At 35.1% G+C, this 19,784-nt stretch overlaps 1 protein-coding gene across 1 annotated transcript in view; it reads left to right on the top strand.

The window, feature by feature from the left end:
- Positions 1-19,784, top strand: part of RAVER2 (ribonucleoprotein, PTB binding 2) — a gene marked incomplete at its 5' end in the record, with an annotated part of 90,795 nt that overhangs the window by 54,459 nt on the left and 16,552 nt on the right. The window contains 2 exons of the mRNA XM_080801692.1: positions 6,673-6,784; positions 8,131-8,267. Of these exons, the coding sequence (XP_080657818.1) occupies positions 6,673-6,784; positions 8,131-8,267 (249 nt within the window). The remainder of the gene's footprint in view (positions 1-6,672; positions 6,785-8,130; positions 8,268-19,784) is intronic.

Raw genomic sequence — 19,784 nt, 5'->3', positions numbered from 1 at the left:
CAGCTGTATACATTAAAGAAATATACCCTCAGACTAGTCACATGGCATTTTGTGTTTTGTCAATAGGCAGACCTAGGCCAATAAGTATGACATACAATAAAGCGAATTTAGGCTTAATATAACAAAGAGCGGCTAAAGCTTTCAAACAAAGAAAAAGTTGAACATAGTTAAGCAGACCCCAAGTGAGCAGTGGTACAGACTGTTGTAGAATTGTTTTTCTGACAGTAGGGGTTTGAACCAGTTCAAGTAGGTTTTCCAAGAATGTAACAAGAGTTTTGACTTTGCTAAACATAATTGGTTTAATGTGGCTTTAGGTTTTTAGACCTGCATTTATTTTTTTTTAAGATTTTATTTATTTATTTGACAGACAATCACAAGTAGGCAGAGAGGCAGGCAGAGAGAGAGAAGGGAGGAAGCAGGCTCCCCGCTGAGCAGAGAGCCCGATGCGGGGCTCGATCCCAGGACCCTGGGATCATGACCTGAGCCGAAGGCAGAGGCTTTAACCCACTGAGCCACCCAGGCGCCCCTCTATTTGACTTTTTTCACTTAACATAATGCCCTCAAGGTCCATCCATGTTATCACAAATAGCAAGATTTCCTTCTTATTAAATGCTGAATATATACACACATTTTCTTTATTCATCCATCAAAGAGCACTGATGTTTTCATGTCTTGGCTGTTGGGAATAGTGCTGCAGTGAACATGGGAGTGCACTATCCCTTTGAGATAGTGATTTCATTTCCTGTGAATATATACCCAGAAATGGGATTACTGAATCATATGGTAATTCTATTTTTTATTATTTGAGGAACTTCTGTACTGTTTCCCTCTATGGCTGTATCAGTTTTTTCCCATTCAATAGACTGTCTTTTTATTTTGTTGATGGTTTCCTTTGCTGTACAGAAGCTTTTTAGTTTGATGTAGTCCCACTTGTTTATTTTTGCTTTTGTTGCCTGTACTTTCGGTGTCATGTCCAAAAAATCATTGCCAAGACTAATGTCAAGAAAATTTTCCCTTTTATTTTCTTCTAGGGGTTTTATGGCTTCAGGTCTTATCTTTACGTCTAATCCGGTTTGAGTGAATTCTTATATATGGTTTAAGATCCTGGTCCAGTTTCATTCTTTAGTGTGTGGACATCCAGTTTTCCCAACACCGCTTATTAGAGAAACTGTCCTTTCCCATTGTGAATTCTTGACTCACTTGTCAAAGATTCGTTGACTATATATGTGTGCGTTTATTTCTGAGCTATCTCATTTGATCATGACGTACAGTCTACGTATCATTGTATACAGTCGTATATAGTCAATGTATTGTTGTAATTTGGATTGCTAATATTTTGTTGAGGACTTTTGCATCTGTGTTCATTAGGGATCTTGGTCTGTAGTTTTATTTTCTTGTAGAGTTCTTATCTGGCTTTGTTGGGCATTAATTTTTCTTTAAATAAATGTCTGGTAGAATTCACCAGTGTAGCCATCTGGTCCTGATATTTTCATTCTTGGAAGGTTTTTGATTACTTCTTATATCACTATTGGTCTGATAAGATTTTTTATTTCTTTATGATTGTTCTTGGTATGTTGTAAGTTTCTGCGAATTTATCCATTTTTTTTCTGGGTTATCCAATTTGTTGGCATGTATTTCTTGGTAATAGTCTCTTATGATCCTTCATATTTCTGTGGTATCAGTTTTAATGTCTCCTCTTTCATTTGTAACTATTTGTATTCTCTCTTTTTCTCTTGGTTAGTCTAGTTAAAGGTTTCTCTATTTTGTTTATCTCTTCAAAACCCTAACACTTAGTTTAATGGATTTTTCTAGTCTCTTTTATTTCTGTTCTAATCTTTATTATTATCCCCTTTCTGCTGATTGTGGGTTTAGTTTGTTTTTCTTTTTCTAGTTCCTTGATGTGTAATGTTAAGTTGTCTGAGATCTTTTTTTTCTTTCTTTTTGTAGGCATTGCTATAAACTTCCCTCTTAGGACTGCTTTTTGCTGTATTCCATAAGTTTTGATATGCTATATTTCCATTTTCATTAGTCTCAAGATATTTTTTGACTTCTCTTTTGATTTCTTTAACCTGTCAGTTGTTCAGGAGTATGTTGTTTAATTTCTATGTATCTCTGAATTCTCCAGTTTCCCTCCTGTGATTCATTTCTAGTTTCATACCATTGTGGTCACAGGAATACTTGATATGATTTCAATATTCTTATATTTATTCAGACTTGTTTTGTGATCTACATTTAGATCTACATGTGATCTACATTTTTTTTTCTTTCTTTCTGTCTCTCTTTTTCTCTTTCTGCTTCTGCTTTTAGTGTCAGACCCAAAAAACTATTGGCAAATTCAATATCATGAAACATTCTACCTAAGCTTTTAAGAGTTTTATAATTTTAGCTCTTGCATTTAGGTCTTTGACCTTTGAGTTAATTTTTGTATGTGGTGTAAGGTGAGAATCCACTTTATCCCTTCACATGTGATATCCAGATTTGCCAGCATTTTTGTTGAAAATACTGTCCTTTCCCCATTGAATAATCTTGACACTTTTGACAAAAGTCATTTAAGCACATATACAGGGACTGACTTCTGGGTTTTCTATTCTATTCCATTTGTCTGTATGTCTGTCTTTATGCCAGTATTACACTGTTGAGATTACTGTAGCTTTGTAGTAAGTTTGAAATCACAAAGTATGAGCCTTCCATTCTTGTTCCTATTTTTCACCTTTTTCAACATTGTTTTGACTATTTGGGGTCCCTTGAAATTCCACATGCATTTTAGGGTGGATTTTTCTTTTTCTGCAGAAAAAGTTGGAATTTTGATAGGGACTATACTGAATTTCTACATCACTCTGGTTAATGCTGACATTTTAACAATATGTCTTCTAATCCATGAACATGGGATAACTTTCCTTTTATTTATGTCTTTTAATCCAGCAATGTTTTAAAAAATGTTTTTAAAGATTTAGAGAGCTGGGAAAGGGGCAGGGGGAGAGAGAGAATCTCAAGCAGACTCTACACTGAGTACAGAGCCCCACACAGGGCTTGATCTCAGGACCCCAAGATCATGACCTGAGCTGAAACCAAGAATTGGATGCTCAAGCAACTGAGCCACCCAGGTGCCCCTATTTTGTTTTGTTTTTAAATATTTTTAATATTTAATACAGCATATTTCAAAATATTAGTTCAAAATGTAATATATACTGAACTATTAAGATATTTTACATTCTTTGGTACTAACTCTTTGAAATTTAGTATATATTTTACATTCCACCATACATCTCAGTTTAAACTGTCTACTATTTCTTAGGCTCAGTAGTCATGTGTAGCTAGTTGCTACCATGGTGGACAGTGCAGTCTTAGATATTTTCAGGGCTTAATCCCTCACTTTATTGAGATTCTGCTTAAATATCACTTTCAGCCATGTTGTGTAGTTTTTAGTGAGTATTTTTCTTCCTTGGTTCAGTCACTCCTTTTTTTTTGTTCAGTTAATTCTTAAATATTTTATCCTTTTTGATTCTGTTGTAAATGGAATTGTTTTCTTAATTTTCCTTTTGGATTGTTCATTGTTAGTGTATAGAAATGCAACTGATTTTTGTATGTTGATTTTATATCCTGCAACTTTGCTGAATTCATTTAGTCTAACAGTTTGTGTATGTGTAGCATTTAGGGTTTTCATGCATTCACAAGCAGAAATCACTTTACTTCTTCCACTCTGGTTTGGATGTCTTTTTTTTCTTTTTCCTACTTATTTGCTCTGACTAAAACATCCAATATTATGTTGAACAGAAGTGGTGAAAGCAGACAGCTTTGTCTTGTTCTTGATGTTAGAGGGGAAGATTTCAGTCTTTCACTATTGAGTATGATGTTGACTTCATATATAACTTCTGTTTTATTAAGGTAGCTTCCTTATGTGCTAACTTTGCTGAGTGTGTTTAATTTTATTTTGTTTTTTAAAGACTATTTGTTTATTTGAATGAGAGAGAGCACACAATCAGGGGGAGCAGAAGAGAGAGAGGGAGAAGCACCCTCCTTGCTGAGCATGGAGTGCAATGCGGGGCTCAATCCCAGGAGCCTGAGATCATGATCTGAGCTGAAGGCAGATGTTTAACTGACTGAGCCACCCAGGTCCCCTGAGTGCATTGAATTTTAATCATGAAAGCATGTTAAATTTTGTCAAATGCTTTTTCTGCATCAGTTGAGGTGACTTTTTTTTCTCCATTCTGTTCATATAGTGTATTATGTTGAATGACTTTTGTACATTGAATCGTCCTTGCATTTTAGGAGTAAATCCCAGTTGGTTATGATGTATAATCCCTTTAATAATCTACTCAGTTTGGTTTGCTAGTGTTTTATCGATGGTTTTGGCACCAGTATTTATAAGGGATATTTATCTGTGGTTCTCTTTCTTTTTTGTGGTGTCTCTCTGGCTTTGGTACTAGAACAATGCTGAAAGTATTCTCCTTCAGTTTTGTGGAAGAGTTTGAGAAGAATTGGCATTAATTCCTCTTTAAATGTTTTATTGAATAGTGATTTGAAGGGGCACATGCACCCCAATGCTTATAGCAGCAATGTTCATAATAGCCAAAATATGGAAAGAGCCCAGATGTCCATCAACAGATGAATGGATAAAGAAACGGGGTGTGTGTGTGTGTGTACACACATGCATAGGCAGTAGAATACTACTGAGCCATCAAAAAGAATGAAATCTCAACATTTGCAATGACATGGATGGAACTAGAGGGTGTTATGCTGAGTGAAATAAGTCAGAGAAAGACAAATATATGATTTCACTCATATGTGGAATTTAAGAGACAAAGCAGATAAATATAGAGGAAGCGAAGGAAAAATAAAATAAGACAAAATCAGAGAGGAAGACAAACCATAAAAGACTCTTAATTCCAGGAAACAGTGTTGCTGGAGGGAAAGTGGTGGTGGGGTGGGGGGAGTGATGGAGTAAATGTGTGATGGTCATTAAGGAGGCCACTTGATGGAATGAGCACTGGGTGTTGTATGCAACTGATGAATCACTAAACTCTACCTTTGAAACTAATAATACACTATGTTAATTAATTGATTTTAAATTTAAAAATAAATATTTCATTGAATTACCCAGTGAAGCCATTTGGTCCAGGGCTTTTTTTGTTGTTGATACACTGTATTTTTTTTTTTAATTTTGTAAGTTATTTTCTTTCATAGCTAGAGTTGAGAAACCTGATAGGATAGAATCTGATTATCTTGGCAATCTAAGTACTTTAGAGACAAAATCTTAGAGTACCTTCCTGGCTACGTTTTCTCAGTCTTTGAATTCTCTCTAGGGCACCGTCTTTCATCATGCTATACATTTTCCTTTGGCAAATATGTACTGTTGTTAGCGCCTACCTAGAATTTTATGTTTCCATCTTAGACTCCTTTTGAGCTATCATATCTACTTAACTGTGAATTTTTTCCTTTTTTTTTTTTTAAAGATTGTATTTATTTATTTGATGGACAGAGATCATAAGCAGGCAGAGAGGCAGGTAGAGAGAGAGGGGGAAGCAGACTCCATGCTGAGCAGAGAGCCCGACTCAGGATTTGATCCCAGAACCCTGGGATCATGACCTGAGCTGAAGGCAGAGGCTTTAACCCACTGAGCTACTCAGGCCCCCCTTAATTGTGAATTTCTTAATGATAGTATTCTTGTCCTACTCATTTTAGTATTATCAATGCTTATCACAGCACCTGGAGCATGGTAAACATTCTGTAAACATCTTTGAATAAATACATCTGTATCTGTGATTTACCAATCACAAGCAAATCTGGACTTCTTTGAGTCTTATGAAGATGTACAGGACAGATTTCTCAATCCAAATACAATAATATTGACCAGATAAGGAAGAAATAAAAGGAGTTGTTTATTGAGTTGTTTCTCAAATATAGAAATAAGCACTTGATATTATATTTCATTCTGTTCAGGGAACAAAACAAAAATTAACTAGAAATGAAAACTTAGCTTCTAGCTTTAATTATAGTAACCTAAAATGTCTTTTTTAAAAAAATATTTTTACCAACAGAGTTGAAAAGTAAAAAATTCCATCAGTACAAAACAAAATGATCTGAAGAATCAGCCTTTTTCTTCTGTTAAAGAAATGCTAGAACCCTTACACTTAATTATATAGAATTTACTGATATATTTTTAAGAAATGTGAATTTTTAGGGTTATCTTCTAAATGTGGATTTTGATTTTATTAAATCCACTTATTTTGTTTTGTATTACTTTTAGAACCAGAAATCAATAAGCTTTCCTTTATCATTTGGCTGTAACCATATACTATAAAAATAAAACTCTTAGTAGGAAAATGTAGATAACAGTATTTCTGGAAATAAGGTATGGGATTTGCTTTTGCTTGTGAAGTAATTCTCTCCTAGTTCCAATGAAAAGAATTTACAAGAATGCCTTTAATTCTCTCAGTTCTAAAGTTCTAGGGTAGTTTAAAAAAAAACTAATTGAAAAAATAGGTGAAGTGTGATCATTTTAATCACTATCCAGAAATACTCCATAACTTCATATGTTCAAACATTGGGTTCCACAGATTTTTACTACACTAGACTAGATTTACTGAAGAGTAAGTATTTCTCTACTTTTTCTGCATTTATATTTTCCTGTACCTCTGATTAAACACCTACTGTTTTATTTTTGATAAATAGGCGGCCTCTAAGAATCAGACTTCACTATTGGGAGAACCACCAAAAGAAATACGGCTCAGTAAAAATCCATACCTGAACTTGGCAAGTGTGTTGCCCAGTGTGTGCTTATCATGTAAGTAAGAGCTCAGTATTCATATTTTGGAGTTTTATTAAATACTTCCCATAATCAGTCTTACTCTAATTAAATGGAAGCAAATAATGCTTATTGGCCATGAAAGCCTAAATTATGACCTCATCTTTAAATTAAAGAATAACTAAAATTAAGATACTTAAAAGGTATTCTAACTATTTAAGGAAACATCTTTTGTAATATTTTATTAAGAATATAATCAATTTATTGAATTATTGAGTCATAATAGAAAATCTGGCAAGGGAATTATTGGCAATACTATAATGCTGTACAATACATATAGAATCATTTGTATTCTAAATCTATTTCTAAAATAGAGATTTAAACCTCTACATATCTCATATATCCAGAATATTTGCAAACTATCCCCCCAAAACTGTAAGCTAATGATAATAAGCAGAAGTTGAACTCTTATTTACTTTTTTGGAAGACTTTAACAGGCCTTCAATTAAGGTAAATTATTAAATATAGTTTTAAGAGAAAATCACAAATGTGGTGTGTTCTAGGCACTAGGACATTCACTACAGTGTTGATTGTCAATAGTGTAACTGAAAAGTGCCTTAATATTCCTCAATAGGGGAATGGTTAAATAAAAGTTCATCATAAAATGGAATACAATACAACTTTTTGTTACAGTTGAGGGAGAGCCAAATGTACTAATATGAAATGATCTCTAAAGCGAATTAAGTAGAAAAAGCCAACATGTGCCTAAAATGATTCCATTTATGTTTGTTTAAAACTATATATTCTTTTTTTTAAACTATATATTCTTACATGTACATATTTAATGTGTAAATGCATACAGTAAATCTGGGAAAATAAATTCTAAACTGTTACCTCTGGGGAAAAAAGAATGGAGTTAAAAGAAATGAAATAATATATATGCTCTGTATTTTATAAAGTATCCTCTTGTACCTCGACATTAATTTGTAATTTTTTAAAAGAGCCAGAAAAAAAATTTAATGTGCTTCTCCTATACCCACTGCATTTTTTACCTGGTCTAAAATTGATGGTTACAACTATTTCATTAATAAGAAAGATTAGCTTACATTTTGTTTGCCTTCTTTTATAGATTAGACATGTATCTTAAAAATGTTTCCATCAAAATTACTTATCCGTTGGGCAAACTTCCACGTTCAGTTGCTTTAAATGAACAAGACAACATCATATACTATATATCCTCCCCCTGGGGGATAAGAACTATAGCTATATGCAGGCAAATGAAAATCTGTGTTGTTTGGGTACATGTTGAATTAATGAGTTTTGTACTTTGTTTATAATTTATAACAAAACAAATTTTAGCTAAAAATATTGAAATTTGACTTTAGCCCCTGCAAGTAAAACCACTCTGCAGAAGACTGGAATTGCAAGCAATATTCTGGATGCAATCTCTCAGGGAAATGAATCACAACACACATTGGAAAAGTGCATTTCTTATTCTCAACCTTTTGGTGATTATGCACAGGTAAGTGATCCTCAAGTTTTGATGGTATCTAGAAAAATTGGTTCAACCATATATTGAGTTCATTGAATATGAAAATGTGATTCCTATGATATCATAGGAAAGTAAAATTGCACTCATCTACACAATATTCCTTGCTCATTTGGGATTTTAGGACATATTCAAGACATTGATATTTACCTAGATATTGATGCTAGATATTTACCTCTTGGTGTTTACAGTAGTGGTCAACAAATTATAGACCAAATCCAGCCCACCACCTGTTTTGTAAGTAAAGTTCTACTGGATACAGCCATGTCCATTCATTTACATATTGTCTATGTTGCTATTATGCCACAACAGTAGATTGAATAGCTGCAACAGAGACCATATGACCCATAAGATTAAATATTTATTAAATATTTACTGGCTCTTTTCAGAAAAACTGCTGACTTATGGTTGATACCAATGTACACCTGACTAAGGAACTCAAGGAAATGCCCCTGTTCTTCACCACTGCTTACTGATTACAGACACACGACCATAATGATGGGCGCTGTTAGGCTAACATTTAAACCAATCAATCACTAACATAAAAAATATTATATTCCAAAGGTATATTGTACCATTACTTAAATATGTCAATTTTACTTTGGCCTTTTCTCCTTCAAGTTATTCTCAATGGCTTAAGCTGAGAGTATATATGATGTTAGCAGTATATAATGATATAATCCTGGGAGTCTTGTAATGAACTATCCTGATTCTGATTCTTCCTTATTTCTCAGCACATCAGCTACTTCTCAGCTCTGCCCTATCTGCGGCAGCAGTGTTTCCACTTTGATTTCCTTGGAGCACCTGTGTTTGCCTCATCTCTCTCTAATAACCTTTAGAACAGAAAACCTGTGTGAATTCACTTGGAACAATCGATGCTTCCTTACACTTTTATGATAGGGTACTAGAAACACAGGTGAAATAGATTCTGTAAGAATGGTGCAGCTGGATATTAGAGTAATATGTAATAAAGCCTCTTATATAGCTGTGGGAAAGATGGAGAAATATAGGTTGGAAGGTGATGTAATTAGGTACCAACAGACCTATATCCAAGGAACAGTAATCATGAATACAACCTGGAAAGCATTCCCTCATATGTTTCATAAGACTCCATTTTTGTTCCTTTATTCACATTTTAAGAAATCAAGGTGAGGACATTAATTGACATTAATTGTATGCTAATTATATTTACAGATGACAAAACCCAAGGAAATTATCAGAGATCTGTAAAATGTGTAAATTGTTAGTTCTGTAAATTAGAAACAGCCTAAATTTCCAACAATTTTTAATACTAAGTACATAAATCATGTTATTTATTCCAGAAATACAATGCATAGTAAAGATCAAGTAAAACACTATGTAAACACATAGTAAATATTTTATAATCTATTGTTAATTTTAAGAATTTATAAATTATGGTCCTGTATAATTCTAATTTTTTGTTCCTTTACAAGGAGCAAAACTTACTTTCATAAATAGGAAGCACAATAAACTTAAAAAAATTTTTTTAAACATGTATAATTTAACTTTTTATATAGCTTTTTAATTTTTTTATCACTTTATTTTATCATGATAAGCATACTCTTTACTCCCCATCCCCCATGCCCCCCCCCCACCATAACCATCAGTTTGTTACTTATAGTTAGGAGTCTGTTTCTTGATTTGTCTCTTTCCCTTTGCTCATTTGTTTTGTTTCTTAAATTCCACATATGGAATGAGTGAGATCATATGGCATTTGTTTTTCTTTGACTTCTGTTGCTTAGCTTAATACAGTCTAGCTCTATCCATGTTGTTGCAAATGGCAAGATTTTGTTCTTTTTTATGGCTGAATAATATTCCATTGCATGTATATACCACATCTTTTTTATTTATCTATTGATGGACACTTCCATAGTTTGGGCTGCTTTTGTAGTTTGGCTATTAATAAATAATGCTGCAATAGACATAAAGGTGCACATATCCCTTTACTTAGTGCTTTTGTATTTGGGGGGGTAAATACCCAGTGGTATAACTCCTGGATTATACAGTAGTTCTATGTTTAACATTTTGAGGTATCTCCATACTGTTTTCCAGATTGGCCGTACCAGTTTGCATTCCCACCAACAGTGCACAAGGCTTCCTTTTTCTTCATATCCTTGCTAATACTTGGTGTTTCTTGTGTTTTTCTGTTTTAGCCATTGTGACAGGTGGGAGGTGATATCTCATGTAGTTATAATTTGCATTTCTCTGATGATAAGTGATGTTGAACATCTTTTCATATGTATGTTATCCATCTGTATGTTTTCTTTGGAGAAATGTCTTTTCATGTCTTTTGCCCATTTCTAAATGGGTTATTTGGTTTTGTTGTGTGTTGAGTTGTATCAGTTCTTTATGTATTTTTTTTTTTTTAAAGATTTTATTTATTTGTCAGAGAGAGAGAGAGCGCGAGCGAGCATAGGCAGACAGAGTGGCAGAGGGAGAAGCAGGCTCCCTGCGGGGCAAGGAGCCCGATGTGGGACTCGATCCCAGGACGCTGGGATCATGACCTGAGCCGAAGGCAGCTGCTTAACCAACTGAGCCACCCAGGTGTCCCTCTTTATGTATTTTGGATACTAACCCTTTATCAGATATGTCATTTGCAAATATCTTCTCCCATTCAGTAGGTTGCCTTTTAGTTTTGTTGATTGCTTCCTTTGCTGTGCAAAAGCTTTTTATTTTGGTGTAGTCCCAGTTATTTATTTTTGCTTTTATTTCTCTTGCCTCAGGAGACATTTAGAACAGTATTGATGTGGCCAGTGTCAGAGAGATTACTGCCTGTGCTCTCTTAAAGGATTTTTATGGTTTCAGGCCTCACATTTAGATCTTTAATGCATTTTGAGTCTATTTTTGTGTATGATGAAATAAAGTGGTCCAGTTTCATTCTTTTGCCTGTTGCTGTGGTTCTCCCATCACCATTTGTTGAAGAGACTGTCTTTTCCCATTGTGTATATATTCCTCCTCTGTTGAAGATTAGTTGTGGGTTTATTTCCAGGCTTTCTGTTCTATTCTATTGATCTGTGTGTCTGTTTTCATGCCAATACCATACTATTTTAATCACTACCACTTTATAATATAAATTGAAATCTGGATCGTGATACCTCCAGTTTTGTTTTTCTTTTGCAAGACTGCTTTGACTATTTGAGGTCCTTTGTGGTTCCTAAAAAATTTAGGATTGTTTGTTCTGGTTTTGTGAAAAGTACTCTTGGTATTTAAGAGGGATTGATTAAACCTGTATTTTGGTTTGGGTAGTATGGACATTTTAACAGTCTTGGTTCTTCCTATCTATGAGCATGGAATGTCTTCCATTTCTTTGTATTGTCTTGAGTTTCTTTCATCAATATTTTGTAGTTTTCAGAATTCAGGTCTTTCTTTGGTTAAGTTTATTCCTAGATATTTAATGTACTTGGTGCAATTGTAAATAGGATCTTTTTTTTTTTTTAAGGATTTTATTTATTTATTTGGCAGACAGAGATCACAAGTAGGCAGAGAGGCAGGCAGAGAGAGAGGAGGAAGCAAGCTCCCTGCCGAGCAGTGAGCCCAATGCGGGGCTCGATCCCAGGACCCCGGGATCATGACCTGAGCCGAAGGCAGAGGCTTTAACCCACTGAGCCACCCAGGCGCCCCAATAGGATTGTTTTCTTATTTTCAGTTTCTGCTACTTCATTATTAATGTATAGGAATCCAACCGGTTTCTGTACACTGATTTTATATCCTGCAACTTAACTAAATTTATCAGTTCTAGTAGCTTTTTGGTGCAATCTTTAATGTTTTCTATATATAGTGTCATGTCATCTGCAAATAGTGAAGGTTTTACTTCTTCCTCACCAATTTAGATGACTTTTATTTCTTTATGTTGTCTTAATGCTGTGGCAAGGACTTGCAGTTCTATGTTGAATAAAACTGGTGAGGGTGGACATACTTGTCTTGTTCTTGATCTTAAGGGAAAAGCTCTCAGTTTTTCCCCATTAGGTGTGATATTTGCTGTGGATTTTTCAAATAAGGCCTTTATTATCTTGACATACGTTCCCTCTAGACCTACTTTGCAGAGAAGTTTTTATTATGAATGGATGTTGTACTTTGTCAAATGCTTTTTCTGCATCTATTGAAATGATCTTATGGTTTTTATCCTTTCTTTTACTGATGTGACATATCACCATGATTATGAATATTGAACCACCCTTTCATCTGGGAATAAATTCCACTTGATTGTGGTACATGATTTTTTAAATATATTTTATTGGATTCAGTTTTCTAACATTTTGTTGAGGATTTTTGCATCTATATTCATGAGAGATACTGGCCTGTAATTCTCTCTCTCTTTTATTTATTAATTTTTTTGTGGTATCTTTATCTCATTTTGGTATCAGGGTGATATTGGCCTCATAGAAAGGATCGAGAAGTTTTCCTTACTCTTCTATTTTTTGGACTAGTTTGAGAAGGATCAATATTAACTCTCTTTCAAATGTTTAGTAGGAAAAAAATAAAAATTCAAAAATTAAAATGTTTAGTAGAGTTCGCCTGTAAAACCTTCTGGTCCTGGACTTTTATTTTTGGGGAGTGTTTTGGTTACTGATTCAATCTCCTTACCAGTACCTGGTCTGTTCAGATTTTCTATTTTTCCCTAGCCTAGTTTTAGTAGAATATATGTTTCTAGGAATTTATCCGTTTCTCCTAAGTTGCCCAATTTGTTGACATATAGGCTTTCATAATATTCTTTTAGAATTGTTTGTATTTCTATGGTGTTGGTTGTTACTTCTCCTCTTTCATTAGTAATTTTGTTTATTTGGTTCTCTTGCTCTCTCTCATGGGTCTTGCTAAGGGTTTATCAATTTTATTGATCTTCTGAAAGCTCCTGACTTCATTGATCTGTGCTTTTTTTTTTTTTTTTTTTTTTTTTTTTTTAGTTTCTGTATCATTTATTTCTGCTCTAATCTTTACTCCTACCTTTTGCTGGGATTTGGGTTTGTTCTTTTTCTAGCTTCTTTAGGTATAATGTAAGGGTGTTTGTGATTTTTCTTGCTTTTTAAGGTAGGGCTGTGTTGCTGTAAACTTTCTTCTTAGAACCACTTTTGCTGTATCCCAAAGATTTTGAACCATTCTATTTTCATTTTCATTTGTTTTCATGTAATTATTGATTTTTCTTTAATTTCTTGGTTGACCCATTCATTGTTTAATAGCATGTTATTTTAACCTCTCAAGTATTTGTGCTCTTTCCAGATTATTTCTTGCGGTTAATTTCTAATTTCATAGTGTTGTGGTCAGAAAAGATGCATGGTATACCTTCAGTTTTTTTAATTTGTTGAGACTTGTTTTGTGGCCTAATATGTGATCTGTTCTGGAGAATGTTCCATATGTGCTTGAAAGAATGTATATCCTGCTGTTTTAGGATGGAATGTTCTGAATACGTCTGTTAAATCCATCTGGTCCAATGAGTCATTCAAAACAAATTGTTTCCTTACTGATTTTCTGTTTGGATGGTCTGTCCATCAATGCAAATGGGGTGTTAAGGTCCCCTGCCATTATTGTATTACTATCAATTGTTCCCTTTATGTTTGTTATTAACAGTTTTATGTATTTGGGTGCTCCCATGTTGATTGCATAAATACGTACAATTGTTATATCCTCTTATTGGATCGTCCCTTTATTCTTATACAATGTCCTTCTTTGTCTCTTGTTACAGTCTTTGTTTTAAAGTCTATTTTTCTGATATAAGCACTGCTACCCTGACTTTGTTTTGCATGATAAATGTTTCTCCATCTCCTCACTTTAAATCTGCAGATGTCTTTTGGTCTGAAATGAGTCTCTTGTAGGCAGCATATAGATGGGTCTTGTTTTTTAGTCCATTCTGACACCCTGTGTCTTTTGTTTGGAGCATTTAGTCCATTTACATTCAAAGTACTATTGATAGACATGTAATTATTGCCATTTTGTTACTAGTTTTTTGATTTTTTTAAAAAATGGGTTTTCTCTAATTCTTCTCTTGCTTTCTCTCATGGTTTATTGGCTTTATTTAGAGATACATTTGGATTTCTTTCTCTTTACTTTTGCAGATCTATTACTGGTTTTTGATTTGTGGTTACCGTTAGGTTTGCATATAGTATCTTTTGCATATAGCAGTTTCTATTAAGTTGGTAGTTGCTTAAGTTCAAACCCATTCTTTACTCCTCTCCCCACACCTGACCCCCCACATTTTAGGTATATGGTGTCATATTTTACACCCTTTTATTTTAGGAACCCTTGACCAATTTTTACAGATATATTTATTTTTACTGCTTTTGTGTTTTTTACTCTTCACACTCTCTCTATGGTTTTCCTTTCCATTCAAAGAGTTTGTTTTTCAACTTTAATATTTCTTATAGGACTGGTTTAATGGTCATGAACTCCTTTAGTTTTCGTTTGTATGAGAAACTCTTTACTCTCTTCTATTCGGAATGATAGCCTTGCTGGAGAGAGTATTCTTCGTTGCACTTTTATTTTCTTTTAGCACTTTAAATATATCCTATCAGTCTCTTCTGTCCTGCAGTTTCTATTGAAAAATCCTGATAATGTTATGGAGTTTCCCTTGTATGTAACTGTTTTCTTTTCTCTTGTTCCTTTTAAAACTTTTTCTTTATTGCTACTTTTTGCCATTTTAATTACTTTATTTCTTGGTGTGGACCTCCTTTGGTTGAATTTTGGAGGGAAGTTCTTTGTGCCTCCTGAATCCAGGTATCTGTTTCCTCCCCCGGATTAGGGAAGTTTTCAGCTATTATTTCTTCAAATAAGTTTTCTGCCCCCTTATCTTTCTCTCCTTCTGAGATCTCTGTAATACAAATGTTACTACACTTGACAAAATCACTGAGTTCTCTATGACAGTTCTCAATTTGCATAATTTTCTTTCCTTTCCTTTGCTCAGCTTGGTCACTTTCCATTACTCGTGTTCCATGTCATTAGTTCATTCCTCTGCTTCATCGAGCCTATTTATTCCATCAAATGTATTTTTAATTTAATTTATTGTGTTCTTGGTCCCTGATTGGCTCTTTTTTTTTTTGTCTCTGTGCTAAGGTTCTCACTGATGTCCTCTTTTCTCCAGTCCAGGGAGTATCTTTGTGATTATTACTTTGTATTCTCTATCAGGCACATTATATATGTTTTGCTTTGGTCTCTTGCTTGGTTTGGTCCTGTTCTTTCATTTGGGACATTTTTCTCTATCTTCTCATTTTGTTTGACTTTGCCTATTTCTCTCTGTTAGGAAAGTCAGCTACTTCTTTTGCTCTTAACAATAAAAGCCTTATGAAGAATAGATCCTTTAGTGCCCACAATGCAGTGTTCCCTGTTGCCCATGACATGGTGCTTTAGAGAGTATCTTCTATGTGTGTTGCATGTGCTATGCTGTTGAGTCGTGGCCTCTTTTTCCTTCAGCCCAGTTGTTCCCTGGTCTTCTGGGGGAGAGGCCCACAGTGCCAGGAGTGAGGGATGTATGACTAGGAAGGGTGGATCCACTGAAGGTTGGGGTGGGGAGTGGGGGGGAGCGTGGATTGATGTAAACAAGTTAGGTAAGGAGTGTTTATACTGCTCTGGTTCCTGCAGGTAGCTGTTGTTTATGCTGGGCACAGGGGAGGGAATGATGCCTGCCAGCTCCTTTGTTCCTGGAGGGGTCTCCCCATGATCCCTATCTCTCCGGGCCATGCTCTGAGATGAGAAATCACTGTCCTTCCTGTCTGCCCCAGCGTTTTCAAACTGCTGGTTCTTTACCATATCTGCTTGGGCTCATTGTCATCCTGTCTTTTTAAGGGTGGGGGCTCTGCTCCTTAACACCATCAAGGCTCTCCAAGAGCTGAGCTTGCTGATTTTTAAAATTCCAGATCTTAAGTCCTGATGATTTTAAGAACTCACAAAATTTGGCCTTCTAAATTTCAAAAGCAAATATTATGGAGATTCATCCTCCTCATTTGTGAGTGCCCCAGTGTGAAAGTCTGTTTTCAGCCTTTCTCTGCACCATTGGCTCCCTCCCTACCAGGATAGTCACAGTCCGTTTCACTCCAGACCATGTCTTTGCCCTTCCTCCTTCTTCACTGTGATCTCTTCCAGCCTTTAGTTGTGGAGTTCTGCCAGTCTTCAGGTCATGTCCTAGGTTACTTACACTGATACAGATGTTATCTATTTGTATCCAGGTGACAAGGCAAACTTAGGGTCCTCCCACTCTGCCATTTGCCCATCCGACCTGTATGATTTAATTTTTTTAAGTTAATATTTTCCTTACCTTTTCATTTATTTCACTCTTGAAATATGTTCTGTTTTTCTCAGCAGTTTTGCTTATTAGATTACTGTGGTTTATTGTATACTTATATCCATAGAAAAACCCTTTTCTATGTACACATGGAGAAATTCTGTGATAAAGATCCCTTTTACATTGCCAGTCTTCCTCCTGCTTCTACCTTTGCTGTCCCTGAGACACTGTGGAGGTGCGCGTCTTCCCTGGATTTATCGTCCCCCTGGATAGTCCCTGCTTCTACCTTGTTGTGTTCATCAGGTGAGATTTGATCTCAGTCTTGTGTTCTTTCCTCCTCAGGAAGTGAACTTAACTAGATGTTACTAATGAAATAAAGTAACTAGGAAAAGAGCAGTCATGTTTGAGAAATTCCTACTATTTCCACTGCTGGAACGGAGGAAGAGGTCTAAGGAAAAGAACCTGACATTTTTTGTTTTGGTTTTACCATGTGCTGTATGCTTTGCAATGTAAGCATTTAACCTTTCTAACAAGGCTGTGGGACTGTCTCCATAACACAAGTAGAAAAGCATAAAGAATTTAATCATCTTTGTAAGTTCATGCAGTTGGCAAACAATTTCTGTGATAACCAAGGTTGCATAATTTTCATTATACCATGGAGAAGTTTCTTCAGGCATGGAAGTAGTGTCTTGTCTAGTAGGAACCATTTCTTTGTTTCTTTTGTGTTAGCCCTGTGCATAAGGATTAGGAGAGATGAACATATCAAGGTGTAGAGGGATACAATAATCTTTATTTCCAATAAAACTGTACATTTAAAAATCCTAACTGGTCTTCCAATATTGGCAAAGTTGCTTATATCAGATTATTCCCCCTGTAGGTAACCATTATTAAAACTGGACTAAATATGAAAGAGAAACAACTGTTTGAAGGTCCTGGGGTGTGATCAAAAGCAGGCAGAACCTGAAGTGGGGAGTTAGTCCTTGAAAGAGGGAAACTGCCATGGACGAGATTTATCGTTTTGCCTAATACCACCTATAGTCCAGGTTCTTGTTGGCTGCCGGAGTCAGAGCAGAGTTGAGAACCCTTAGCAAGGCTGGAAAGTAAGCATGAACTATCTGAAAAAGGGGGTTGCTTAGGAAGGAGCCCCAACTTGGCCAGGACACACTTGTCTGACTTCTGAACCATGTTTATGAGGGAGATTCCAAGTCCCTAACTGAGAAGGGACTCAGTTCCTCCCCTGCACAGAAGTTTGAGTTTGAATTCAGCAAAGTTATCTCCTCCTTCCAACAAAAATCAGCAATATTTAGAGGAAGGCTATACATCTGTGGTCTTTATGATATATCATCTCTGATCAGTATATGAAATTCCTAGATAATTGAAGAAACAAGAAACGGGACCCACAATTAAGAAGAAAAACAATAAACAGAAACTGACCCCAAGATGACCCAGATGTTGGTTTTAGTGGACAAGGATTTATTTAAAGCAGCTATTATTTGTTCGAGGACCTAAGGAGTATAAAGTCATAATGAACAGGTAGGGATTTTCAGCAAGCAATATAAACTAAAAAAGAAGTATGGAAACTCTCCAACTGAAAAGTGTAGTATCAGGGAAAGAAACAAAACGGTGGATGGGCTTAGGAGAGATTGGAGAAAACAGGAAAAAAACTTTCAATTAACATGAAGACAAAAATAATTCAATATGGAGAATGGAAATGACAATGGAAATCCATGAACAGGTCCTGAAGACCTGAGGGATGATACCAAGCAGTCTAAAATATGGGTAATTGCAGTCCCAGGAGGAGAGGGAAAAGATAATGTGACATGAAATATTTGAAAAAAATAATGGTAAAAAATTTCCTAAATTTGGTTTAAAAAACCTCCAGATCTACCAGGCGCAGACACAACCCCTGCAAAGCAGGATAAATAAAAATATTTTACCTAGACACATCAGTTAATATGATGAAAACTTAAGTTCTAAAGAGGGTATCCTGAAAGTAACCAGATAAAAATAATGTGCATTATTCTCAAGGTAGAGTTCCTCAGCCTTGGCTCTATTGGCCATCTGGGCTGGGTAATTCTCTGTCTGTGCTTGTAAGATATTTAATAGTATCTTTGTCCTCTACCCAGTAGAGTGCTCCTCATTGAGAGCTACAGTGTTAAAACAACTGGTAAATCTGTGGGGTAAATAAAATACTGTATATTTTCTCTTACTTTATTTAAAAGTTAAATTATGACATTTTAGTGTGGGGTTTATAATGTTCATAAATACAACATATTTGATAATAGTACAAAGGACTGTATGAAGTGAATGAAAGTACAGTTGTGGGGTTATTCAAACATACATTTTAAGTGAAATTTTACATTACATTTTACATGAAGTAGAACAGTAACCCTGAGTCATCTGTGATAAGTTATGGAAAATATTGTCATTCATAAAGCAACTATTTAGAAAAAAAAATACAAAACAGTACACCTGAAATGTCAGTAGTTTAGTTATAGTGGAATTCTAAGAACATTGATTAAGCCAAAAAATGTCAGGAAAGGGGGGAAAAAACAGGTGAATAGAAAACAAATAGCTAGGTAAGAAATCTAAATTGAATGCCAGTAATAGTTAAATAAAAATGGAATACAGCTCCAATTGAAACAAAGAGATTGTCAGAGTAAGGCTTGACTATGCCTCTTCAAACATTTTATGGGAGGTTTAGTGCAGCTAGGGCTTTTTTAAAAAAGAGTATAAGAGGGTGCGTGAGTGGCTCGGTCAGTTAAGCATCTGACTCTTGGTTTTGGCTGGGGTCATGATCTCAGGGCTGTGAGATCGAGTCCCTGCACTGGGCTCCTGTCGGGCCCTGTGCTGGGTGTGGGCCTGCTTAAGATTCTCCGTCTCCCTTTGCCTCTTTTCCAAACCTCGTTTGCTCTCTCTCTCTTTCTCTCAAAAATTAAATTAAAAAAGGGCATAAAATGGGAAGGAAAAGTAAAAATGTCTCTCTTTGTCTGAGTGTTTATATGAAAAATCCCCCTAAAAAGCAATCATTAAACTAATAAACTTTGCATAGTCACAAGATAGAGGGCAATATGCAAAAATCAATTGTTTTTGTGTACAAGCAGCAAACAATTGGAAAAGAATATTTAAAAAAAATTTTTAAATTTATATTTACAACAGCATCAAACATGAAATATGTAGCAATAAATTAACAGAAAATTTGTAAGAACAATGAAAACTAAAGATATTGCTGTGGGAAATGAAAGATGCCTACGAATGGAGAG

This window comes from Martes martes (genome assembly GCF_963455335.1).
Source record: "Martes martes genome assembly, chromosome: 4".
Taxonomy (NCBI): domain Eukaryota; kingdom Metazoa; phylum Chordata; class Mammalia; order Carnivora; family Mustelidae; genus Martes; species Martes martes.
The sequence above is the reverse complement of the archived record's forward strand: the minus strand, read 5'-3'. Positions and strand labels throughout refer to the sequence as shown.